Source organism: Chiloscyllium punctatum, chromosome 16, assembly GCF_047496795.1.
Source record: "Chiloscyllium punctatum isolate Juve2018m chromosome 16, sChiPun1.3, whole genome shotgun sequence".
Classification (NCBI taxonomy): domain Eukaryota; kingdom Metazoa; phylum Chordata; class Chondrichthyes; order Orectolobiformes; family Hemiscylliidae; genus Chiloscyllium; species Chiloscyllium punctatum.
Genome location: NC_092754.1, coordinates 20,552,372 through 20,579,528, shown reverse-complemented (window position 1 = coordinate 20,579,528; position 27,157 = coordinate 20,552,372). Strand labels below are relative to the sequence as shown.

Below are 27,157 nucleotides of genomic sequence, written 5' to 3'. Positions count from 1 at the left end.
AGAGCATCCCACCCCCTTGCCCTATCCCGAAACCCTACATTTCCCACATCTATTTCATTTAATCTACACATTTCTGGTCACTATGGGCAGTTTAGCATGGCCAATCCACCTAACCTGCAGATCTTTACACTGTGGGAGAAACTCAGAGGAAACCCATGCTGACACAGGGACAATGTGCAAACACCACACAGTCACCCGAGGGTGGAATTGAACCCTGGCGTTGGTGCTGTTAGGCAGCAGTGCTAAATACTGAGCCACCGTGCTGCCCAGTTCCCATGTGGACTGTGCTCAAACTGTGCAGTTCTGTAATCTGGGGTTATGTCTGCGGCTCAGTCCAGCCACTCAGTCACCATGGAGCCAGGGCTGGGGAAGGGAGAATCCAGGCTAATAAGGAATTGGGGAGAATTAATGAAATGGAAGAGATTCAGGAAAAAAAGGACCGTGAGAAATCGTTACAAGCGGGAGAAAGTAGCCTGGCTGATTTAATACAGATATCTAACAGGAACCTCAAACTCACTTTGGAAACAGCCAGGAATTCACTTGGCAATGGATCAATGTGATATTGCAGAGAGATTGTAGCACAGGGTCACACCTGACTGGGTCACAGAGCAAGTTGATCATTCTGAAAGGAAAACCACAGAGGGACTTACTGCTTCTTCCTGGGTCCACCCCTAATATGATCCTAAACCTTTAATATTGATGGTACTGGACTGACATCAGGTATGTTGCCAATGCAGTCAGGGAAATACAGCATATCAAACAGTGAAAAGCTGGAAGAAAGCAGTCAGGAAACAAAGGGCTGACCTTGAAGTGGAAGGTCAAAGCGGATGTGACGATCAAAGTGCATCGTGTCATGGAGTTTGCTGTCACAGGATGCACAGAGATTCAATGGCGTTTGATTGTTAATTTCCTGGCAATCACCGTGGTGACACACCTGAAAGATAAAGGGACACTGTTGGGAACATCAAATATGGAGAAACATGTCAAATACACAACTAACATAGCAAACTCAGGACAACAACGCAACAAACACAGAGCTGTTCAAAAGTCAATATATTTTGCTTGTTCAAAAAGGTTTTCTACTCCAGGTGAACTAATGGTTTTATCTGTACTTTCACTGAAAATGGAGAATAAAATTGCAGTATGCCTGTCTGCTGAAATAAGCTGCTGAGCTCTTTATCAGAAAGGACAAAGGCAGGTGATCACAGTTTCAGCTGTTGTGCTGTCGACCTGTCATCTTAAACATATGGTCACACTAACAGGAGCACGCAGTGAGGCTATTGGATACATGTACTGTCTGTTACAGGCAGATAGGTGACAACCAAAGCTTGGTGAGATTTTCAACCGACAAAAAGGAACCAATTCAATAACAAGTCAAGCATCAAAAACCTCAAACACGTTCAGTGTGAAACCTCCATTTCCCCAAACTGTTCCTCAGCCAGTTTAAGACTGACTGTTCAGGGTTTAATCCACAATGCCTTCCTGACAAGGTTTTTACTGAGGGTCCAATTCTCAGACCTAGGGAGTGCAGTTCACGGATAACAGGTCCCTCCTCATCCTTACCCCAATGTGTCTCTCTTAAAAGATGCTGTGAGAATTAGAATCATGCTCCCTGGATAAAGAACTTAAGATCTTCCCTGGTTTTCATTTCCATGACAGGATATGTCATCTCAGAATGGTGTCAGGGCCAAACAGCAGATGAGAGATGGGACTGCGGAAAAGCTTCATGTAAAAACTGTGCCTGAGAATGTCTTGAAAATTCTGCCATTGATTTTTATTCATTGTGGTGAGCTCTGAACCAGCCTAAGTCTAGTGCAGTATAAGACCAGTCTATGCACCTCACCTTAGCACACGAGAGCTGTCATTCTGTTTTCTAACAGCTAACGTAAGCTCCTTGTTCACAGGCGCATTGCATCTGGGATAGTTTTGTGCAACATGTCCTGGGGGCATGTCATACTTAACTTAGTAACAAGTAAAATTTAGTTAAATGCTTACTGTGCATGAATACTTATCTACCAGCAATTATAATATGATTAAGTTCAATGTTATGGTTCAGACAGAGAGAAATATGAAACAGATTCTAGATGAGAGTTTGTTAACAATAAACTGGGCAACTTCATTTATGGGTAAAATAAATGATTATTGAGCAGACTAACATGATATTGAACCAAGTTATACTCCTGAATATGCAAGAATTCTCCTGCTAAAAGAAAAGAAAGTCATGAAGACGTGAAGAGATAAGAAACAAAGCCACAAGAAAAAGTACAAACACAATCTGGTTCTTGTAAATGGAAAAGACGCAGAGAAGGGAAAGAGTGACAAAGCAGCAAGCAAGAGCTACAAAAACTGTGAAAGAAACTTTCAAGGGATTTCAAAATCAACTCAGAAGTTGACATGAAGTTGACAGTCACATGAAGGAGAAAAAAGGAGGTTACTCTGAAGCATTATGGGACCATAGAAAGTCTAGGAAGGCTGATGACGTCAATGAAATCAGGAAATGGCAAACAATGTGTAATTATTTTGCATTACTTTATATAACAGAGGAAGAGGTTAGCCTGCCAGACATCCGAAGGAATCTCTTGATGAATCGTGGACACGGAATCAAAAATTAACAAGCAAAATTTTTTTTAAAAAGTTGTGGAAGCTACTTACACTGGAGAATGACAAATCTGGGAGCAGAAGGTTTACTTCACAGAGTTACAAAATAAAATGAGAACATTGAATGTTACAGCATCCATGGCGTTCGTTTAATTCAGCACCATTCTTCACAAACTTATGCAATCTATTCTGTGATTTCAGAAAATTGCTAAAGTCTACGTAAAGATAGGGTGACTGAACACCTGCACTTTTTCAGCTGCTTAGAAAGTGCTGACGTGAATGTTAAGGTGGAGGTCATTCCTGATAAATCTGTCGGAGGTTAGTACGATGACAACATTTAGAAAGCATCTGGATGAGTACATGAATAGGAAGGGTTTAGTAGGATATGGGCCAAATGCTGGCAAATGGAACTAGATTAATTTAGGATACCTGGTCAATATGGACCAGATGGATCAAAGGGTCTGTTTCTATACTGTATGAGTCTATGACTCAAACCATGAATGGAAGCATATCAATAGATGATCTTTGTATTCGCCATGAGAAGATGGGGAATGGTTTATGATTGCACCATCACTGGTCCAGTAAATCCCAGAGGCCGAGGATAACGCTCTGCAGACACAAGTACAAGTCTCACCACACCAACTGTTGGAATTTAAAAATTCAAATAAATTAAAACATATCTGGCATATTTAGCTCATCTCACTAACTGTGACGGTGAAAACTATAAGCAAATATCATAAAAACCGAGCTGGTTCTCTAATGCTTTTAAGGAAGAGGATCTGCCACATCTGACCCACATGTGACTCCAGACCCAGAGCAAATGGGCTGACATTTAACTGCCCTCTGAAATGGCGGAGCACGTCATTCAGTTCAAGAGCAATTAGGGATAGGCAACAAACACTGGCCTTGCTGGTGACTCCCACACTCAATGAAGAATAAAGAATAAAGAACAATAAAGAATAATGGCAAAGATTCTCACAAGACACTGTCGGACATAGAGTCACAGAGCACGGGAACAGACCCTTCGGTCCAACTCATCCACACCGATCAGGTTTCCCAAACTAATCTGGTCCCATTTGCCTGAGTTTGGCCCATATCCCTCTAAACCTTTCCTATCCATGTACCTGGGAAATGCATGAAAATTATTGGGAAATTATCTTCCTGGCTATAGAATTGCAGAACAGAAGATGGAGAGTCAAAATACAGAGAGGATTTTCTTTGGCAGGAGGTGTTTAATGGTGTCTGGCAAGGATTTGTATAGGGGCCTTCAAACTGCATTCATTAACATCTGAGAGTGCAGAATGGAAGGCCATATGCCCAAATATGCTAATGGTCATAAAGGTAAACAGCACTGTCAACAGTTTAGTTGGAAATATAAAATTATAGAGAATTTGATTGATTCAGCATGTGGCAAAATTGTGGCAAATGGATTACAATGCAGGCAAAGATATGGTCATCCACTGTTGACCTAAAATGGATAGAGGTGGGGAAAAATGGTGAAAAACTAGAGGCAAAGAAACTTAGAGGATCCAAGTAAAGAGATCACATGGACAGACAGGCTCAGTGAAAGCAAGCCAGGAGACTGAGGCAGCAGTGGGAGCACATCGGAATCAATCCAGCAACAATGGAGCTTCCCAATAAAACCCAAGTGGCTCAGCCCAGATTGAACTCAGTTGGAGACAGTGGCAGAGGGAGAAGGAGAGGATCGAGCTCGGTCAGAGAGGGAGAGGGAAAGGATGAGGATCGAGCTCATTTGGAGACTGAGAGGGAGAGGATCGAGCTCAGTCGGAGATGGAAAGAGAGAGAATCGAGTTCATTCAGAGACGGAGAGGGAGAGTGAGTGGGTCGAGCTCAATTGGAGAGGGACAGGGAGCGGATAGAAACTACATTGAAGCCAGAGACAGAATTCCTAAAGCGATGTCATTTTTGAAAGAATGACGTAGGGTAAGAGGAAGCAGCTGATTGGGTAAGGTCAGGTGAGTAGTTATACTATTATTATCACTTATAGCTTGTAAGGTCTTTATTTTAGGTTGATAAGTGTGTAAGGGTAATATTGCAGAGGTCCAGAGAAGAAGGCACCTAATGCAAATGATATCATTGAGTTTTAATGGTTATCTATAATTTGAATTTAAAGGAGTAATCAGGGAAGGAGAGCATGGGTGTGCTCCTTCTGCTCTGGGTAGGGAGGTGGACATGGGACCAGAATGTGTGCAGGCCGTGCATCCAGCTACAACCCCTAATCCCAGGTTTCAGAGCCAGAGTGATGGCTGGATAAAGTGTGGTGTATCCACATCACTGGCAATATTGTGATAATAATAATAGAGAGCTGGATGCTTCCTAGGCTAACACTCACCAGGCAGGGAGGGAATGGATGACCCCATGAGAGCAGGCGGCACACAGTACAGAGGTCCCCGGCAGCCATTCCCCTGCAGTAGGGATATACCACTTTGGATAATGTTGAGGCAAGTGCCCTCTCAGGGAAAGTGGTAACAGTCAAATGCATTCATACTGTTGACTCTGTGGCCAAGGAGAGATGGATTAAGTGTGCGAATGCTATGGGAATAGGGGATACAGCTGTAAGGGCAATCAATAAATGTCTCTGTGGCTGTAAACTCGACTCCAGGAAGGTGTGTTGCCTCCTGGGTGCTAGAGTCAATGATGCCTTGAAGCGGTTACAGGGCATTCTGGTGGGAACAGCCAGTGGTCATGGTACACAATGGGACTGAAGGAATAGGTACAAAAAACGAAAGAGGTCTGAAAAGTTGACTAATGTAAATGGTATCATTGTGTTTTAATGGTTATCTATAATTTGAATTTAAAGGAGTACGTCAGGGAAGAGGTAAATCAGGTTAGTAAAATTAGCGCATTAATAAGGAAGAATATTAACTCTTGCAAAGTGGAATCTGTACGGGTAGAGCTTAGAGAAACCAAGGGATGAAAAATGATAGAGGGGTTATATACAGACTGCCAAAATGTAGTGGTACTGTTGGGGAAAGCAATAAACAGGAAATTAGAGCTGCAGGCATTAAAGGTATAGCTATAATTATGGGTAAGTTTAACTTGCACATAGATTGAGCAAATCAAATCACAAACAATATACTGAGGACCCAATGAGAGAACATGTCCAAATAAAATCTGATAGAACTGTGGATGCTATAAATCAGAAACAAAAACAGAAATTGAAAGAAAAGCTCACTAGATTTGGCAGCATCTGTGGAGAGAAAGCAGAGTTAAATTTTTGGTTGAGTGACCCTTCCTCAGAACTGACAGAACATGTCATCCTAGATTGGGATTGTGTAATCAGAAAGGAATGACTGACAATCTAACTGAGTGAGATTCCTTCGGGAAGAGTGATCATAATATGATAGAGTTTTTCATTCAGATGGAGAGTGGTGTAGATTAGATTACTTACAGTGTGGAAACAGGCCCTTCAGCCCAACAAGTCCACACCGACCTGCCAAAGTGCAACCAACCCAGACCCATTCCCTTACATTTCACCCCTTCACCTAACACTATTGGCAATTTAGCATGGCCAATTCACCTAACCTGCACATTTTTGGACTGTGGGAGGAAACCATAGCACCCGGAGGAAACCCACGCAAACACGGGGAAAATGTGCAAACTCCACACAGTCAGTCACCTGAGGCGGGAATTGAACCTGGGTCTCTGGCGCTGTGAGGCAACAGTGCTAATCACTGTGCCACCGTGCTGCCCACTGTGTAGTTGATTCTGAGACCAGGGTCCTGAACTTAAATAAAGGAAATTATAATGGTATGAGGCACAAACTCGTCTCGATAAATTAGAGAATGTTACTTAAAGGGACATGGTAGATAAGCAAGGGTAAACATTGAAAACATGCCCCATGATGGAGCAACAATTGTTCATTCCAGTCTGGCACAAAAGTGGCCCAATCCTGGGTAATAAAGCAAATTAGAGATAGTATTAGATCCAGGAAAGGGCAGACAAATTGGACAAAAAAGCAGCACGCCTGAGGATTTGAAGCAGTTTAGATTTCAGTAAAGGAGGGCAAAGGGATTGGTTAATAGAGGGAAAATGGAGTACGAGGCAATGTATGCAGGGAACATACAAACTTATTACAAAAGCTCAACACCTTACTCCCTCCTGCTCTCTCCCCATATCCCTTGATGCCTTTAGTGCCTTGAAATCTATTTCTTTTCTGAATATATTCAGTGACTTTGCTTCCCAATCCTTACGTGGTGGAGCAATCCACAGATTCACCACTCAAAGTAAGAGATGTCTCTTCATTTAAATCCTAAATGGCCTACCCATGGCCTTAGACCATCAGCCCTTGTGTTAAACCATCCAGCCAGGAGAAACATCATCCCCTGAGAAACATCAAGTCTCTACAGCCTGGCAGAATTATATACATATTAATTAAATTCCCTCTCATTCTTATAAATTCCAATTAATGTGGGTTTAGACAATCCAGTCTATCCTCATTCTACAATCCTGTTATTCCAGGAATCCATCTGGTGACCTTCACTCTAGTCCACTCTATGAAAAATAAATCCTTTCTTGCGTAAGGAGACCAACACTGTACAGAATACCCAGGTGTGGTCTCACCCAAAGCACAGTGTAGCTGCAGTAAGACATCCTTGCTCTTGTACTCAAATCCTCTTGCAATAAAGACCAACATGCTATTTGGCTTTCTGTTTACTTGCATACTGCTTTCAGTGATTGTTGTACAAGACCAGTCAAGTCCCTTTGTACATGGTGTCACAGAGCTGTGCAGCATGGAAACAAACCCTTCGGTCCAACCTGTCCACGCTGATCATATGTCCTAAATTAATCTAGTCCCATTTGCCAGCACTTGGCCCATTTCCCTCTAAACCCTTCTTATTCATATACCCAATCAGTTGCCTTTTAAATGCTGTAATTGTACCAGTTTCCTCTGGCAGCTCATTCCATACACGCACCACTCTCTATATGAAAACGTTGCCCCTTAGGTCTGTTTTAAATCTTTTCTCTCTCACCTTAAACCTTTGTCCTCTAGTTTTGGACTCCACTACCCTGGGGAAAAGACCTTGGCTATTCACCCTAGGGAAGAGACATCAATATTTCCCAAGTGATCACTGTTTAAATAATACTCTGCTGTTCTGTTTTTCCTACTAAAGTGGATAACTTTGCATTATCCATGTGACACTGCAGCTGCCACGTATTTGCCCATTCATTCAATCTGTCTAAATCACCTTGAAGTCTCTTTACGACATCCTCACCATCCCACCTAGTATTGTGGCACCAGCGAAAATATGCACCAGCTGTCACTATGGTAAGTAAAAGTGTGTCAACATTTCTAAAGAGACCTGAAGTTACTTAATTTTGAAAGAAGCCTTTTCCTGATTAGTGTTCTAGCATCATTGCTGACCCTGGTGTAAAAGCTATCTCAAGGGCTCATTAACATCTGCCAACTTCAGGAGAAATCTGTTTATTTGATTTACCATCCCGAGAAATCTTTGAAGTTCTGTGAGTGTTCCTAGGCAGTGGAAATTTTCTTAAAGTTTTTTTTCTTGCAGATTAATTGCAATTCCAGTAATGCGTCCAAGATATTATATTTTAGGTTTTGCAAACTTGCACTTCTCTTTCAATGTGAGTTCTCACAGTCCACAAGTGTGGAAAGAAATGACCCAAATCATCTGAGAAAATAAACCTGCTCAAAGGGAGCTTGCCAACTTCTTTCCATTGACTGCTGCCCTTCCTCCAACACTGAGCCAGTTCAAATGGCAAATAATTCCAGGAATGAAGCCCAGTGAGGTGTCAGCGGTGCCTGGTGAAGTGGCTGGTCATTCCATGTCATCATCACTTTAGCTGGATGTCCTTATGATGGGATTGGATTCTCCAAGAATCTACCAGAAACATCTGCATGGTGGAACCAAGAGGTCGGTCAAACAAACATGAGAAGCCTTCATCTCCATCTCCATCTCCATTGGCTAGAATTAGGGCAGGGACCCAGGCTGGAAATATGGGCACCATGGGACACACTGTTCTCACAGTTTGCACAACTGATGTCATTGGGCACAGCAGTGAATGTTTGACTTTTAACACGCACTGGCTGCTGTGATCGTCTCAGTAAGCAGAGACAGAATGGACTCTAACTTAGCTTTGGGCACACTTCTCATTGGAAGACATGGGCCTGGCACTGAGTGGCACGGGTTGGCAGTCAGGGTGGTAAGTGGATGTTAAAAATCCTCCAACTTTATAATTAACCAGGACATTGAGTAAATCCTCCCATTGATGGGCTGTAACACAGAGTCTAAACCGGCAGCTGGAGGAAAAGAATGGAGCCATTTCAAAGTTCAGTTCAGAGAGGGATCAGCCAGCTGTGTAAATATTGTGGTCTGGGCAGAGTTCTCTCTCATAGTCACTCAGTACACCAAGCATATTATCAACTGGCTCTATAAACAGGCCCAACATCAGTTGATAGGTCTAACTGCATCTACTGAGCAGTGCAAGCACTCTGCCCCTTTAACCCTTCCAATGCTAAACTCATGCTAGGCTCCAAGTTCTAGTTCACATTATTATTATTCCAGTTTTCTTCCCCTTTCCTTAAGATAGGGTTCACTCCTCCTCTGATACTAGAACCTGTCCTATAAACTTGTACTCAAACAGCTGATCCATGTGTGTGAGTCATAACACAACGCAATGAAAGAAGCTTCAGCTTCTAGTCTGATTCTGTGCATATTTGATCACACAAACCTAAGATGATAAAATCCTGAGTAATACTGAGGGAGTGTTGAACTGTTGGAGCTGATGTACTGAGACAGTACTGAAATCTGCAAGAGGAAGTACTGAGGGAGCAGTGAACTGTCAGAGAGGGTCTGTACTGAGAGGGTATTGAACTATCAGAGAAGCAAAATAAAGGGAGCACTGGGTTCTGACAGTGGAGTACTGAGGAAACATTGAGATGAAAGGGAAATCCTGAGAGTGCTCTGATTCTAGCTTCTGATCACTGGCCAGTGACCTCCCCCTCAACCATCTATCCCGAGTATTCAGTCAATGTTCCTGCTTCAGATCAGTGTCCAGCAATACTTGTGTTATAAAGTGAAGTCAGCAAGGGTCTCTGATCCTGATCACTGTCAAATGACCCTCCCCAGGTTAAAGAGAGGGGAGATCACCTAATATTTTCTCTTCCTATTCATTGTCCAGAACATCGGAATGCTTGTGAGAGAGAATGTTGGATGTGGTCAGGAACAATGAAACAGACTTTTGTCCGCCGGTCTGTGAATAATTCGAAAATCAATTGTGGTTTTGCAGAGCAATCATCCAGCGATTCAACATCATGCCAGACCCTTCAGTCCTCTAATGCCTGATTGTCTGAGTTAACCAACCGTAAATATTGCAGACAATATCAACGCTAAAGCAATAATTGAATACATCACAGGACAGCAGTAACCTTAAGGCTCCTCAGTCTGTCAGTGTCTGGCTTCATGTGAAATTTACCAGCCCTTTCATATTCCACATCATGTTGAGGTTCTGGTATTGAGTATACGTGCTGTTAAACCTGCTCCATTTATCCATTCTGTAAAGGTAGAGAGATTTAGACGGAGAGAGTGTGAAGGAGTCAGAGAGACAGAGAGAAATTAATTCAGAAACAGTGAGATGCACTGAAATGTGCATAGAAACAGATAAAAAGAGCAAGGACAGAAATAAACAGGGAGAAAGGGTCAAAGAAAAGCAGAGTAGGAGAGAGAATGAGAAGGAAAAGCTGACAGATTAGCAGCAGGATAAACTATGTTACTCAGTTGACTCTGTGCCATCAACCCTGGGGCAAGCCAGTCTCACAAACTGAATGTACTGGAGCAGCTCGGTGACAAATCATTCCATGACCTTGACTGCAGCCTGACCTGAAATTACAGGGCACTGAGCAGCTCACAGGCCTGATCCAAACCCTCAAACCATTCACACTCCGTAGTTTATTACAACAGGGCCATTGAGGAGCTGTACCCCAGGGAGAGGCAGCACCTTCAGGAGGGGTGGGGGAGCTGTACCCCAGGGAGAGGCAACACCTTCAGGAGGGGAGGGGGATCTGTACCCCAGGGAGAGGCAGCACCTTCAGGAGAGGAGGGGGAGCTGTACCCCAGGGAGAGGCAGCACCTTCAGGAGGGGTGGGGGAGCTGTACCCCAGGGAGAGGCAGCACCTTCAGGAGGGGAGGGGGAGCTGTACCCCAGGGAGAGTCAGCACGTTCAGGAGAGGAGGGGGAGCTGTACCCCAGGGAGAGGCAGCACCTTCAGGAGGGGAGGGGGAGCTGTACCCCAGGGAGAGGCAGCACCTTCAGGAGGGGAGGGGGAGCTGTACCCCAGGGAGAGGCAGCACCTTCAGGAGGGGAGGGGGAGCTGTACCCCAGGGAGAGGCAGCACCTTCAGGAGGGGAGGGGGATCTGTACCCCAGGGAGAGGCAGCACCTTCAGGAGAGGAGGGGGAGCTGTACCCCAGGGAGAGTCAGCACCTTCAGGAGAGGATGGGGAGTAAAAAGGAAGGGGAAAGATGTTAGAAACACTTTAGTCTGAATGATGCAGATAATTAAATGCCAGCCAGCTGATTGACATGGATTGATTCAGACCAAAGACACACAGAACTCAAGACCAGGGTCAGCTGTGTTCCAGACTCTGGTGAGAAACAGGCCACAACTAGGTCAGGGCTTTATCTCCAAGTTCTAACAGGGCCCTGCTGTGTCTTTATCAGATTCATACTTCAACACAGTAGTTGAGGCCTTTGTCTGTCAGTGTCAAGAAGGCATTGGCTGACAATAATTATTCTCTGAAGTAAAATTCTGGTCCAACCTGCAATATAGTCTGATTGAATTGACCACGGGGCGTTGTAACATAGCCAGTGTTTTTTTTTTATCATCTCTTTGCCCCCATCTCCTCTCACTGTCACTGCAGTTATTGCTGCTGCACAATACACCTGACACAGCCTGGCCTTCCCATCAATATATCATTCGCACAACAGGAGCTGAGGCATGTTCAGGCCCACACGCTACCTAGTGAGGTTTCATCATTGGGCTGGCCTAGTCCGTGGGATATCTCTCACTCATCTCCCACACATCTCTGAACCTCAGACATAGATGATTTAACAAACCTCTCAATTTGGGAAGTGTCAGAGCCGGACTCTCCCAGTTTTCACTCTGATGGAACTGACAGAATGAACTGCAACAACAGCCCCCAAACATTATTGTGACATTTCAGTATCAGGCAAGTCGTACACACAGAAAGCAAGAAACACGTACATTTTTAGAGCCTCTCTACAATATTTGGATGCACCAAAAAAGTTTACAGAATGGTTGAATTACAATGTCAAATGTGCAAGTGTGTCTTTCACAAATTTGTGTTAACAGAGCTCCAAGATAGCTGAAGAAGTCTCTATGTAACTTGACTTGCCCACAAACAACAAAAAAAGAAAACCCAGTAGTACATTAAATATGTGAAAAATGTCTTTATTTTTCAATTTGTTCATTTCTTATAATGGCCTGACCTTGTCATGTAAAAGGCATCAAAAAACATTGGGGGCTAGCTCTGGAAAGACTCTGTAAAACTCCTCTGCTCAGCATGCAGTCTTTGGACAAGTCCACCACTTTGCCAATGCAAGCAAAGATGTTGTACAAGTTTCTCTGTTGCAGTGAAAAATCCCAAAGCATTCCTACAGTCTTTGCAGCTTCAGATTGGGGAACAGTTGGGTTCCCATTGGACTCTGCAGGATCTTTGGGATGACAATCTTCTTTTTGGCCATTGATACATTTTGCCCACATCCTTGATCCACATTTCAGAAAGGCTGAGGTCATTCGGGTGGTCTTGTTAGTGTCATCCTCTGTGAACAGTCTTGTCATTTGCAAAGCAATGTGTCTTCTGGACTTTCCTATCACAAGAAGGTGGTAGCTTTCTGGTGCCATCCATGTTGGCACAGACCACAGCAGTGATACTATCTTTGCTTCACTTTCCCCATTACACGTTTTATCTTTAAACAAAGAGTGAGCTGGTAAAGGATGGTAACCTGCCCAGTTTAACCCAGCTTAAAAAACAGCAACATCCTAATAACTAGATAACATTTTCATGTTGTGAATTGAGGGAATGTACCTGATTCAGGACATTGCTCTTCTGAAATAGTAACATGGGATCCTTTGTATCACTGAGAAAGCAGACAGGGCATAAGTCACTCAGAACTGCACTTGGAGTTTTAGCATGAACTAAATTTGCCAATCTCTGGAGTGAGTCTTGAATGTACAATCTTCAGGATCACATGACAAAGTTACCAGCTCAGCCACAGCTGAGACCTAAGGCACCAGCAGTATGCCTCAGTGTGAGCCGAGAGATCTGGGTGGTGCAGTGGGATGGTTCAGCACAAAGCTAGGAAGTAGTGTTCTTGGTAAAAACAATGACTGCAGATGCTGAAAATCAAATACTGGATTAGTGGTGCTGGAAGAGCACAGCAGTTCAGGCAGCATCCAACGAGCAGCGAAATCAACGTTTCGGGCAAAAGCCCTTCCTGATGAAGGGCTTTTGCCCGAAACGTTGATTTCGCTGCTCGTTGGATGCTGCCTGAACTGCTGTGCTCTTCCAGCACCACTAATCCAGTAGTGTTCTTGGTACAGGGCAGGGGAAAAGGTGGGAGTTGGAAGTGAATAGGGATCTGAACACCACACGCAGTGCCAGTGGGAATCCTATTTGTCAAATATTCCTGGAAAGATTTGAGCACAGGGCCTCATACATCATAGAGTCATAAAGTCATACCGCACAGAAACAGACTCTTCAATCCAACCAATCCATGTTGAACATAATCACAAACTAAACTAGTCCTACCTGCCTGCTCCTGGCCCATACCCCTCCAAACCTTTCCTATCCATGTAATTATCAAAGTACCTTTTAAACATTGTAACTGTGTCTGCATCCACCACTTTTCAGGAAGATCGTTCCACACGCGAACCACCCTCTTTGTAAAGAATTTGCTCCTCATGTCTTATGTAAATCTTTCTCTGCTCACCTTAAAAATATGTCCCCTACTGTCCTCTGACACTTATTCGGAGCCACACTCAGTCATATTTACACATCACCATCTACTCATCGTTAACTTTCGAAAGGTCATCGTTAACTTTCGAAAGGTCACTGACTGATCACACTTCACGGAACTTCCATTTGATGTTAAATCAGCTTTGCCAATCGAGAGATAAATCAAGAGCCTCATTCACTCATGGTCACCAACAACTTTTTAAGTAAAGTGACAGTAGATATTTTGACTGTGTGTGGAACCCCCAGCCAATCAGATTGAAGGACAAAGGAATTGGAACTGGAGGAAGCCTGTTCCACTATGAAATCAGACTGTGGCTGCTTGTTTTTAAATTCCATTTCCCATCTGCTCCTGAGTCCTCAACACACCTTCCTATGTAGTCTAACAATACCAATCTTGAAAGCTCCAACTGATTCCAGCTCCCAAACGTCTTTTATTTTGGGGTGGGGGAGGGGAGAGGAGATTCCCATCAGCCTATGTGGGTGGAGACAATATTTCCTGGTTTCACTCCAAAGTGGCCTAATTTTAATATTATAGCTGGGTCTGGATTTCCCCACCAGTGAAATCAGTTTCACTCTCTCTTACTGAAGTCCCACCATAACTTTAAATGATCCTTTATCATGAGATCACCCCTCAATCTTCTAAAAGACAATCTGAGTTTACTTAATGCAACATGTTCTCCTAGTATGGCCTTTAATCCCTGGTGTCATTCTGGTGAATCTGCACTGCATGTTCTTTCAAGGTCAATCGGTCTTTCCTAACTCCTCAATCAGAACAGAACAGTTACAGTACTGCTGATGGGTTCAGACCAGAGCACTGTTTAATTGAAATTCAAATGAAAAAGACTCCATACAGGAATGTGCCACAACAACTGCAGCCTCCCTGTTGCTCTAAATAGTCTAATGCTCATAAGTCAGTGTTGCTGTGAACACAGCCCTTAAATACAATGCTGTTTGACACTCTGGGGGCACATTATCTGAGACTGTGGGCGTCAATGAGGTGAGAAACATTTAAATGTGCAACTTTTGAGCGGACTCTCAGATCCTCTGCAATTGCCCACAGGCAAATGTTTCAGCAGACAGTGGATTGAATTGCATTTCAATGCTGTCACTGCAGGGCTGTGCAATCCTCACCTCCTACATGCCAACCATTAATTTCCAAATTCTCAGTCACCTAAACACTTGATCCCCACTTCCTGGTTTCTCTCCTTTTCTTTACAGCGATTCTAAATCTGGTTCAGTAACCAGAAGGTCATGACAGATCCATTGCCTGTAACTGTCAGGACAGCCAACAGCTACCACAAAACAAAGGCTGTGCTGCCTCAAGCAGCCATGCTTTAAACCTGTTTCACTCTGGTCGCTACCTTACCTCAGTCATGGTTTCCTCAGCCAGGATCCCAGCAACCAAATCAACAGCACTGCAAACTGACTGGGAATGTGAGAGTCTGAATGGCAGAGGGGCAGATGGGAAAGACAGGCAAGATTGGACTTCATTGTGACGCATTCAATGATTCAATAGTCCATTTTAGCTGATACAAACAATGGCCTGCTACATGGTGTTCCAGAATAGTCGCTTCTCTGTATGGGAGAATGTGGAGAATCTATTAACCTATGTTCTGTTTGGTTTCAACACTCAGTGAACATGGTTTAGCAGCTGCAGCTCCATCATGGAACCTCAACAAACTGCTGACACCAGCTGCCTGCATTGCCTGCTGGTCATGGTGCCCACTCTCCACTTGCCTTAATGGGTGCAGCTCCAATCACACTCAAGAAGCTCAACACCATCCAGGACAAAGCAGCCCGTCTTCAACATCCACTCCCGGCACTCTTATAGCAGTTTGTACCATTTATAAGATGCACTGCAACAACTCGCCAAGACGTGTTTAACAGCATTTTCCGAACCCATGCTCTATATTACCCAGAATGCCAAGGGCACCAGATGCAATGGGAAAACAGTCACTTTCAAGTTGGGGTCGGGGATGTGGAGGGAGCACTGAAGGAACTTGATGCCAGTTCCATTTAAACAAGGTCACTGAGGAAGTCAGATCAAACAGCCAGTCTCCACAGAGGAGGGGATCAGCTGATTTACACATTCTACAGAAAAAGATGTAATAGTCAAACATTGCGCTGAATTGCAGCAGGGGAACCAAGAGAGTAAGCAAACTAAAACCGAGAGAGGTTGTGACTGTTGGAAGGGAAACACCTACTCACTGCTAGCAGAACCAAGAAGATCAGCCTATTTCTTCCATTTTCTGAAGACTCTCTGGACAGGAATCACATACGTCAGAATCCTTACTATGTTTGTTCAGCAACTAATGCCCAAGTGAGGAACAAGACTCTACAGCCTACACAGCCAGCCACTCACTTCCTTTCCCTCGGTCATGTGTTCCCATTGTCTGGGGTGAATATTATTTCCCAGGAAGGATTTACTCCAAAACAGCTGGAACAAAAGCAGGGTCAGAGGGAGCTGAGGAGGCCTCAGCTCACACTCTTCCCAGAGAGGAAAGGATCATTTTCTTAGACAGAAATTACAAAGGAGGCAAACACATCAAAGAGATTGGACTATGCATGGCAACAATCAAAACCCATCGGCGCTTCTCAAAATAAACAGAAATATCAATTTTGTATCAGTGTAACTTTCACAGGCTAATTTCTGTTCATGATCGCTGTAACGGTCACAAACTCAACTTTTCTCACAATTAGTGTAATTTACATAATCATCTCTATTCACTAGCCATGCAACTGAACAAACTGATTCATGTTCACTATCCGTGCAATTGTACACGCAGATCCCTGTTCACTATCTGTGTAATTGTACACGCTGATCCCTGTTCACTATCCGTGTAATTGTACACACTGAACCCTGTTCACTATCCGCGTAATTGTACACATTATCACTGTTCACTCTCTGTGTAATTGTATACATTGATCCCTGATCACTATCGTGTAATTGTTCACGCTGATCCCTGTTCACTCTCTGTGTAATTGTACACACTGATCCCTGTTCACTATCTGTGTAATTGTAAACATTATCACTGTTCACTCTCTGTGTAATTGTACACACTAATCCCTGTTCAATATCCATGTAATTGTACACATTATCACTGTTCACTCTCTGTGTAATTGTACACACTGATCCCTGTTCACTATCCATGTAATTGTACACGCTGATCCCTGTTCACTATCTGTGTAATTGTACACATTATCACTGTTCACTCTCTGTGTAATTGTACACGCTGATCACTGTTCACTATCTGTGTAATTGTACACACTGATCCCTGTTCACTATCTGTGTAATTGTACACATTATCACTGTTCACTCTCTGTGTAATTGTACACGCTGATCACTGTTCACTATCCATGTAATTGTACACGCTGATCCCTGTTCACTATCTGTGTAATTGTACACATTATCACTGTTCACTATCCGTGTAATTGTTCACGCTGATCCCTGTTCACTATCTGTGTAATTGTACACACTGATCCCTGTTCACTATCCGTGTAATTGTACACGCTGATCCCTGTTCACTCTCTGTGTAATTGTACACACTGATCCCTGTTCACTATCCATGTAATTGTACACACTGATCCCTGTTCACTATCCGTGTAATTGTACACATTATCACTGTTCACTCTCTGTGTAATTGTACACGCTGATCCCTGTTCACTATCTGTGTAATTGTACGCATTATCACTGTTCACTCTCTGTGTAATTGTACACGCTGATCCCTGTTCACTATCTGTGTAATTGTACACATTATCACTGTTCACTCTCTGTGTAATTGTACACACTGATCCCTGTTCACTATCCATGTAATTGTACACGCTGATCCCTGTTCACTATCTGTGTAATTGTACACACTGATCCCTGTTCACTATCTGTGTAATTGTTCACGCTGATCCCTGTTCACTCTCTGTGTAATTGTACACACTGATCCCTGTTCACTATCGTGTAATTGTTCACGCTGATCCCTGTTCACTATCCGTGTAATTGTACACGCTGATCCCTATTCACTCTCTGTGTAATTGTACACAAAACCCATCGGCGCTTCTCAAAATAAACAGAAATATTTCTCTCATCAATTTTGTATCAGTATAACTTTCACAGGCTAATTTCTGTTCATGATCGCTGTAACGGTCACAAACTCAACTTTTCTCACAATTAGTGTAATTTACATAATCATCTCTATTCACTAGCCATGCAACTGAACAAACTGATTCATGTTCACTATCCGTGCAATTGTACACAGTGATCCCTGTTCACTATCCGTGTAATTGTACACGCTGATCCCTGTTCACTATCTGTGTAATTGTTCACGCTGATCCCTGTTCACTATCTGTGTAATTGTACACGCTGATCCCTGTTCACTATCCGTGTAATTGTACACACTGATCTCTGTTCACTATCCGTGTAATTGTACACACTGATCCCTGTTCACTATCCGTGTAATTGTACACGCTGAACCCTGTTCACTATCCGTGTAATTGTACACACTGATCTCTGTTCACTATCTGTGTAATTGTACACACTGATCTCTGTTCACTCTCTGTGTAATTGTACCTGCTGATCCCTGTTCACTATCTGTGTAATTGTACACGCTGATCCCTGTTCACTATCCGTCTAATTGTACACACTGATCTCTGTTCACTACCTGTGTAATTGTACACACTGATCTCTGTTCACTCTCTGTGTAATTGTACCCGCTGATCCCTGTTCACTATCTGTGTAATTGTACACACTGATCCCTGTTCACTATCCGTGTAATTGTACACACTGATCTCAGTTCACTATCCATGTAATTGTACACACTGATCCCTGTTCACTATCTGTGTAATTGTACACATTATCACTGTTCACTCTCTGTGTAATTGTACACACTGATCCCTGTTCACTATCTGTGTAATTGTACACGCTGATCACTGTTCACTATCTGTGTAATTGTACACGCTGATCACTGTTCACTATCCGTGTAATTGTACACGCTGATCACTGTTCACTCGCTGTGTAATTGTACACACTGATCCCTGTTCACTATCTGTGTAATTGTACACGCTGATCACTGTTCACTATCTGTGTAATTGTACACGTTGATCACTGTTCACTCTCTGTGAAATTGAACACACTGATCACTGTTCACTATCCGTGTAATTGTACACGCTGATCACTGTTCACTCTCTGTGAAATTGAACACACTGATCACTGTTCACTATCCGTGTAATTGTACACGCTGATCACTGTTCACTCTCTGTGAAATTGAACACACTGATCACTGTTCACTATCCGTGTAACACACTCATCTGTTCTTTCACTAATGGACACCGGTACAAGGCCTAAAAGCTTGAATTAATGTAGTTTCTTGTTCTATGATAATAGTGGGTTATCTGGTCACACATTTGCTCATGAGCTGCTTGGGATGGATATTTTTAAGGGATCGAGTTGAGAGGAGGAGTCCCTGAAAGTTTAAACAGGGGACAGATGTTTCCTGTAGAAATAATAGACCCTAAATAGAATGGAATGAACTGGGAATGGCCATTGTTGGTTTATGTTGCTGCGAGGAACTACTGTCTAAAAATATTTGCTTGAGCTGCTTCTTGTTGTCTTGCGTGCAGGTAGATAAATAATAGCAATGACTTGTATTTAAAAATCACTTTTGGCAGAATAAAACATTTCAAATCACTTCACAGAAGCATTATTAACAAATCTTAACACCAAGCTCCACAGATAAATATTAGGGCAGATTACCAAAAGCTTGATCTAAAAGGTAGGTTTAATTCGTGATCTAAAGGATGGAAGAGACTAAGAGACATTGAAGGTCGGAGAGCTTAGCAATGAAACAACTGAAGATATGGTCAACAAATGTACAACAATTAAAATCAGGAATGCTCTAGAGGCCAAAACTGTGCAATGCAGAGATTTAAGGCATTAAGACAAGAAAAGGGTGAAACCATGGAAGAACTGGAAAGCAAGGATGATGATTTTAAAATTGAAGTTTCTAATCAGCAAGATTGGAAGATGGGACTTGATGTAAATAAAGGCATTGACAGCAGAATTTTCAATGATCTCAGGTTTGTGGAGGATTGGAACACGATCTCAAGCATCTGTACTACTTTATAATAACAGATTCAAAGACTTTGGAGAAGGCAGGAAATTTGGAGATGGGGACATAGTTTGCAAAGTCTGTTTTGTTTTGAGGGTAGGGGTGATGGTGTTTTGAAAGGAAGGGGACAATACCTTCAGAGAGAGAGCTGAGAGAGAGGCTCAGAAATAATGAAGCATATTGTTTGGCACTCCCCCTAGTGAGCACGTTTAATATAACAGCAGTTGCCTGTAACATCTTGCCCCATTCTAGCTCCCCTCCTTCCTCTGCTTTGTTAGAGATGCGGGCATTACTTTATTTAGTTATTGATACTATCTGACAGTTTATTCTGGTGAAGAATATGGAGGACAGTCAGATAACATCAAGAAATAAATCAAGTAAATTCCACACCAAAATGGAAATTGGGGGAGAGATATGGAGACAATTGTTGAGATTGATTAATGACTGGGGAGAGTGAGTGGGGAGGGGGTTGAAGAAGCTGAGCCTATTAACTTCCCCCAACTCAACTTAAACCTGGCTGTCTCATTAAAAATTATCCATTTGTTTCACATGGTGGAATGATTGCATTGAGCGCAATATAAGCAAACAGGGCAGCCAATTCATGCACAGCAAGATCCTACAAACAGCCTCAAGGTGAAAGGCCAGTTGATCTGTTGGGTCCAAAGACAATTTTTTGCAGGATTCTAAGAGAGCTCTCTGCTTTCTCACCAACAATGGCTGTGGGATCATTAACACTCACCCAAAGAGGTAGGTGATGCCACACCATAACATCTCATGAGCTTAACATCTCATTCCGCTACAGAATACTGAACAGTTCTCCCGAATCCGGGATGTTAGGGTAGTCAGGCCAATAGGCTGATATGGACCTAGCTGTGTGTTCTACAATCTACATTGTTCCTGAAGTTCAGACAGAAGATTGAGAAACTTACCTCCTCACTCTTGGATTTGCTGGAGTCTGACAGAGCCTCAGAAATCTGATAAACTGGGCTCAGCCAAGGATTTTGTTGCATTTGCTTCTTTGCCAATCCAAACACATCCGCTTTGAAAATCAGAATAAAACTCAGGAGAAATACATTATGAAGATGTTTAGCAGCACCACAGTCTGGAAACTGGATCCTTCCAGCATTAGGAGACTGTAGTAAAGATGGTTCCGGTGTGAACGTTGCTTTAATTTTCAATCTTCAACAGGTTGAAAGCTCTGGATCAGGGAGGCAGCTGGCAGGAGGAGGGTGCTGGGCTATTGTTGGCGCTCTTTGTGCAAGCAGAAACCTTACGGTCTGCCCTGCGCTCCCTCGGGCAACGACTCACTGAACACACCAGCAAGGGATGATTAGCATTGTGTGACTTGCAGGGAGGAGCTGTCTGATACGGCACACACTGTCTGAGGATTCTGTACACACAGGGAAAAAAAACTACACAGACAGCACTGGGAGCAATGCCCAGGTATGTTAACCCTTGACAATCTGGGCCTAGAGTAACTTGGGAAACACAATTTGATAAATAGCCAGGAACTGCGAGCTCATTATCAGAGATTTCAGGGAAATGTGGTTCTCCCTTCACTTCTTCTACCTACCACTCTTTACTCCCTTGTGTCATATTTCTTGTTTATTGGTTAATAACAAAAGCAGTGAGGATTCAGTCTACTTGAACATCTTATACATCTTACACAGGTTAACTGTAGTTAACTGTAGTTACAGGTAACTAGGTTTATATCCCCCTTCTGCTGGATTGGTCATAGCAACTGCTCAGTTGGTTTCAGACTGGTTCTTGGCTCATTAACATATCCACCTCTTAAAGCAATAATACTCTTTTATTTCCAAGATAAAATTACATATACTGAGAGTGGATATATGTATGCATTTAAACAATAATTTTAAAATGTAAGTATTTAAGAGTCTAAAAATGAAGAAATAAATTGCTCCTTCCTCAGTTTGGTCTTAAATGGCCTACTCTTTTATGCTGAGAATTAGATTAGATTAGATTACTTACAGTGTGGAAACAGGCCCTTCGGCCCAACAAGACCACACCGACCCGCCGAAGCTTACCCACCCAGACCCATTCCCCTACATTTACCCCTTCACCTAACACTACGGGCAATTTAGCATGGCCAATTCACCCTAACCTGCACATTTTTGGACTGTGGGAGGAAACCGGAGCACCCGGAGGAAACCCACGCAGACACAGGGAGAATGTGCAAACTCCACACAAACAGTTGCTTGAGGCAGGAATTGAACCCGGGTCTTTGGCACTGTGAGGCAGCAGTGCTAACCACTGCGCCACCATGCCGCCCAAAATGTGTCCCCTGGTTTTAGATATCTTATCTATGTAAAACCTGAAAGAACTGCGGATGCTGGAAATCAAAAACAAAAACAGAAACTGCTGGAAAGACTTATCAGGTCCTGCAGTGCCTGTAGAGGGAAACCCGAATTACTGTATCTGCCAGACTTGCTCAACCTTCACAGCTATTTCTGTTTTTGTGATATCATACCTACACCCACCATGTCACAACCTGTAAGAATTTTGTAAGTTTTGTTCTATGGACTGATATCCACATGATGAATTAGATATCAACAAAAACTTTTAGAAATTTGCAAGTGTTTTACTGTAAATCCTTGGTTTAGCACAGACATCTGTTTTCATCCTTACCTTCTGAATCATTTCCCTGTGTGGCAGCCAACTCCCCACTGGGGAGGATCCATTCCTTTGTCTTTTAATAGAACTAATTAACCGAGGATCCAGTTCATTCAAAAAAACATGAACCTAATTACAAACAAAAACTAGGGGCACTGCAACAATATCAAAAAAATGGGGGTGTAAAAAAACCCGAAGGGGAACCAAATCACAATATCATCAAAGGAGGAAGTAATGCCCCCTAGCCCCTGTGATGCACACATGTTCTAAAAAGCTTTAAAAGGAACCAGTGAACACCTTATGTATTCTCAGTCCAAGGACACCCCAGTGCAGACATAGCCACAAAAGGGAGGCAGAGAGTCAGGGAATATGAGCCCCTTCACTGTCTGGTGCCTGAACCTATTAATGACGATAAGAACCCAGCTGTTCCTCTTTTAACAGAGCAGGTTAACCAAATGGTTAACATAACAGCTCCCTATGGGCACTGTAACCTCAATCAAAGTTTTAAATGAAGCTTAAAAAAATTCAAATAGATATTTTCCAATCAACCTGTTCAGAGCTGTTATTACACACCTCTAGAGCAGTTGGTTCCTGGGTCCTTGTTCAGAGGTAGGGACACTACCATTGCAACAAAATAGCTTATAGAAAATATCAAATAAATACAAAGTCCAATGAGCATCACTTACTCTCAATCAACTCCGGAACTGTTCTGGTTGATACCAGATTTTTGTGGTGCAGTGGTACCGTCCCTAACTCAGGGCCAGGAGCCCAGGGTTCAGGTCCCACCTGCTCCAGAGGTCTGTTGTAATATGGCTGAATGGGTTGGTTAAAATATTTTCTGGTTGACCCTGAGGACTCCTTTGTCACTCTGGTAGTGCCTCTACCTCTGAAATAGGATTCACATCCCCTCTGCTCCACAGGTAACAATATCTCTGGACAGGTTAATTTGGTAAATATCTTCTCGTTCAGTATTAAAGAGATCTGCATCTAACAGACTTTCTATCATTTAAGAAGAATGTTATATTTATGCACAGGTTTATAGGTAGGAATAAAAAACACAATTTCTGATTTCATTCCATAACATGGCATCCTTCTTGTAGACACTGCAAAAGTTTTGTATCGGTGCATTCCTTTTTATAAAACAATCCAAGAGTTGATGACTGCTATCTTCCCACCTAACCTTAGAGATTTTTTTCCTCTTTGCTTTAATCCAGCTTTATCTCTATCCTTTCTCACTCTCATATATTTAGTAAAATGTACATTATCCCACAAAGACTGATTATCTGTGAAACCTTCTTTGAAATGGGCTTTCAGTCTCTTTTACATAGAGGGGTAGAGCATAGAAACAGACTCTTCAGTCCAACTCGTCCATGCCGACCAAATATTAGAAATCATTCTTGTCCCATTTGCCAGGATTTGGTCCATATCCCTCTAAACCCTTCCTAGTCATATACCCATTCTGATGCCTTTTAAATGTTGTTATTGTACCAGCCTCCACCACTTCCTCTGGCAGCTCATTCCATACACACACTACGCTCTGAGTGAAAATGTTGCACTTTAGCTCCCTTTTAAATCTTTCCTCTGTCACCATAAATCTGTGCCCTCTGCTTTTGGACTTCCCTACCTTTGACTATTCACCTTGTCCATGCCCCTCATGATTTTATAAACCTCTATCTTCAGACACTCCAGGGAAAACAGGCCCAGCCTATTCAGCCTCTCCCTGCAGCTCAAACCCTCCAACCCTGGCAACATCCTTGTAATTTTTTTCTGAATCCTTTCAAACTTCACAGCATCTTTCCTGTAGCAGGGAGACCAGAACTGATTGCAGTATTCCAAAAGTGGCCTAACCAATGACCTGTACACCTACATAATGACCTGTCAACTCCTATCATGTAGCGTTTCCCACGAGATCTTCGACAAATAGAATGCCATATCAGCAGCATCAATGACAGCCAAACTTTCAGCAATTAATGTGACCTTCACCATTTTTTCCCTCCCGTATATCAAGGGTCAACTATTCCTGTTTTCTCTCACAAGGAACATCATCAATACTACACACTACAATCAACACTACACTGTTAATTCCAGCTTTTTATTGAATTCAAATTCCGCCATCTGCCATGGTGGGATTCAAACTTGGATCTCCAGACATTACCCGGGTCTCTGAATTAATATTCTAATTGTCATACCACTCAGACATCGTCACCCTATATGATTAATATCATATTACGGAGATTTATCAAAGGTGAGAACTTCAACATACATTTCTCTATTTTAACCTTTTTTGAAGTTTTATTTGAGCTCAAAATAATCTCAACCATTGGATTTTTCATGCCCACTCCGTGTTCTAGCACATCAAATCTTGCCTCTCGTTCAATCTGTCCTCCCAAACAATTGCGCTGCCCAATGAAACTCCCCAGCAGTTTTGCATCACCTTTGCTAGCAGTCCATCTTTATGTTCAGATCTTGCACCATTCATTGCAATGGAGTTGAGATTGTCTAAGATACATCACAAGATACCTGTTTAATCTCTGTTTGGTTAAAATCATCTGAGTGTGTCTGGCACCTCTTTTATCATGTCAAGCCATCCTTCCATGAAAATATTCCTTAGTACCTTCAATCAAGGATCATTAGCTGTTCCTTCCTGAAGTTTGGGCTAACCAAAAGACCTTAAGGACATCTCCCATCTTGATGTCCATACTGTCTACTTGTAAGTTTGGTACAATATTTGCATTCTGCTCAGTTTATCTCAGGTAACTATTTTGGTACCAGGGAACAGCAGAGGAAGTGTTTTGCACTCTATATTGGATTACACTTGCAAGATACTTCTGGATCCAATCTCAAATGGTTTGACAGCTTGCATAATACATGCTCTTTGACCTTTGTGAGAGGCATCGATGTCCAAGTTTGTCTTCTTCCTTGGGTCAGAGTACTGCAGGATAGAGGTTCATGGTGACTATGCATATTTGAAAGAATCAAACTGGTGTTGACAGTCCTCCTCCCATATCGGGGTTAGATTTTGGTCAGTACGATATTAGGAAGTTAAAAATTCAGCGACAGCTCTGCAGGTCTTCTTTGTCTTGGGGAGCAGGCATGTATCTAACATCTTTCAATTTGTCTGAGTCTGGATGGCTCCCGTAACCTGCTGTTGAAGACAAGGTCCTCATCACTGAGCTACTGCCATCAGTGAGGTCATATTTCAGCTGTGTTCTTCTTTAGTTTTGCTCACCAGTGCAATGTGATCAACCATACACACATTCAGGAATATTTTAAGTAATTCAGTTCATGTGCTGCTGAAACAAATCTTAAGTGACAAATAGGCCAAGAGGTATTCTACTTCCAGTAATATCCATCAAATGGTGTTCTGAAAGTACGGATTTCCTGAGGTTCCTTTGCAAAATTCACCAATCAATATTAGTGTCTGATGTCCCACTTGGAGAAAAATTTAGTGCCTTTGAATTTGACAAAGCGTGCTATTTCCATGCAGAATTGCCGCAGCCGCATTTCATTCAGTACCAGTGCAAGAGATGGTGCTTCATTACATGCAGTTCATGTTCCTGTTGTATAGCTGTATCATTGACTTTCATTGATCCAAGAGGAAGTAAGCACTGCAGATGCTGGAGATCAAAGTAGAGAGTGTGGTGCTGGAAATGCACAGCAGGTCAGGCAGCATCCAAGGAGCAGGAGAATCGATGTTTCGGGCATTAGCCCACCTCCGATCCAGGTATATATCTTGCACAATTCTGATTGGTAGAATGTTTGCACCAGCTTTTGTATCAAATTTGATTGAGGGAGTGGGTGTATGTTAATTTTCTTCAAATTTGTTATGTTGATAGTGACAAAAACTTCGAAGTTTTTAACTCCATCCATACAATGCTTCATATTCACAAAGTGGAAAACCTGTTTACCTTCTGGGTGAAGGTTCTTTCACCCTGAATCTTCTCCCCGAGGCAGTGGCCAGAGAGCAAGGATTGAACATAAATAGATAGATAAGTAGATTAAACTGATTCCCCTGGAATTTTGCTCCAAATCTCCAGCAGAACTCCCCAGAAGTTTAACCGTGTCTTGATGTGGTACTGTAACTCAGCTCTCGGGGCATCACAAAGCTGTCTGAGTGAATTACTTCTGAGTGCAGTCTTTCTTCTTCTTACTGGACAAACACAGTAGTCATTACATCCACTGCAGAATGCTGTGCAAATAACAAAATCAATAACTAGTTCATCTATTTGTTGAGGGAGGTATGTTGGCTAGGACACTGGGGAGTTCCCTGTCTTTCTTGCAATATTGCCTTGGAAATGAGTAAACAACAGTCAAGATCTCAATTTATTGTTTCTCCCAAAAAACAAATCACCATTTTCTCTGGTTTATCATTTTCACTGATTTCCAGAATATAATTGCAAAATGCTATGGATAAATTCCATAAAATCACAAGATAATAAAAATGCTCACAGGCCCAGTTCAAAACCACTTTTAAAACAGAAGGACAGAACCATTCACTTCTGATCCCTTGTCACCATTGAACTAAGTGCAAGTGCTTTATTACCCAAGTAGCCAATGGGTGAAAGACAGAGACAAAGAGCAAGAATAGGAAATGGAACAGAGAAGGGGTGAAAATGCTGATCTGAGAGTGAGTACAGCGGGATGTACCTGCCAGTCACCAGGAGGAATAACAGCCCTTACCTTGACAGCCCTCCGCTTGTCCACACATTCCTCATGCTGACAGAGCAGAACCTTCTCTTCAGTTAAACTCCGTTCATCTGCAAAAAATAAATTTCCGTTTGTTCCACCAGAAAACATTATAACAATAAGGCAGTG

The 27,157-nt window shown here is 42.7% G+C and overlaps 1 protein-coding gene across 8 annotated transcripts in view; it reads right to left on the bottom strand.

Annotated features, from left to right (window-relative positions):
• Window positions 1-27,157, bottom strand: part of LOC140487027 (pleckstrin homology domain-containing family G member 5-like) — a 133,527-nt gene that overhangs the window by 69,263 nt on the left and 37,107 nt on the right. For 4 of the 8 annotated variants that reach the window (XM_072586409.1, XM_072586408.1, XM_072586414.1 and 1 more), the window contains exons 2-3: window positions 27,023-27,099; window positions 805-934 (exon numbers count right to left, since the gene is read on the bottom strand). In XM_072586409.1, coding sequence (XP_072442510.1) covers window positions 805-934; window positions 27,023-27,099 — 207 coding nt within the window. Of the gene's footprint in view, window positions 1-804; window positions 935-15,820; window positions 15,842-20,640; window positions 21,023-27,022; window positions 27,100-27,157 lie in introns of those variants that run through there. The other 4 variants (XM_072586412.1, XM_072586415.1, XM_072586411.1 and 1 more) reach the window with 3 other exon arrangements.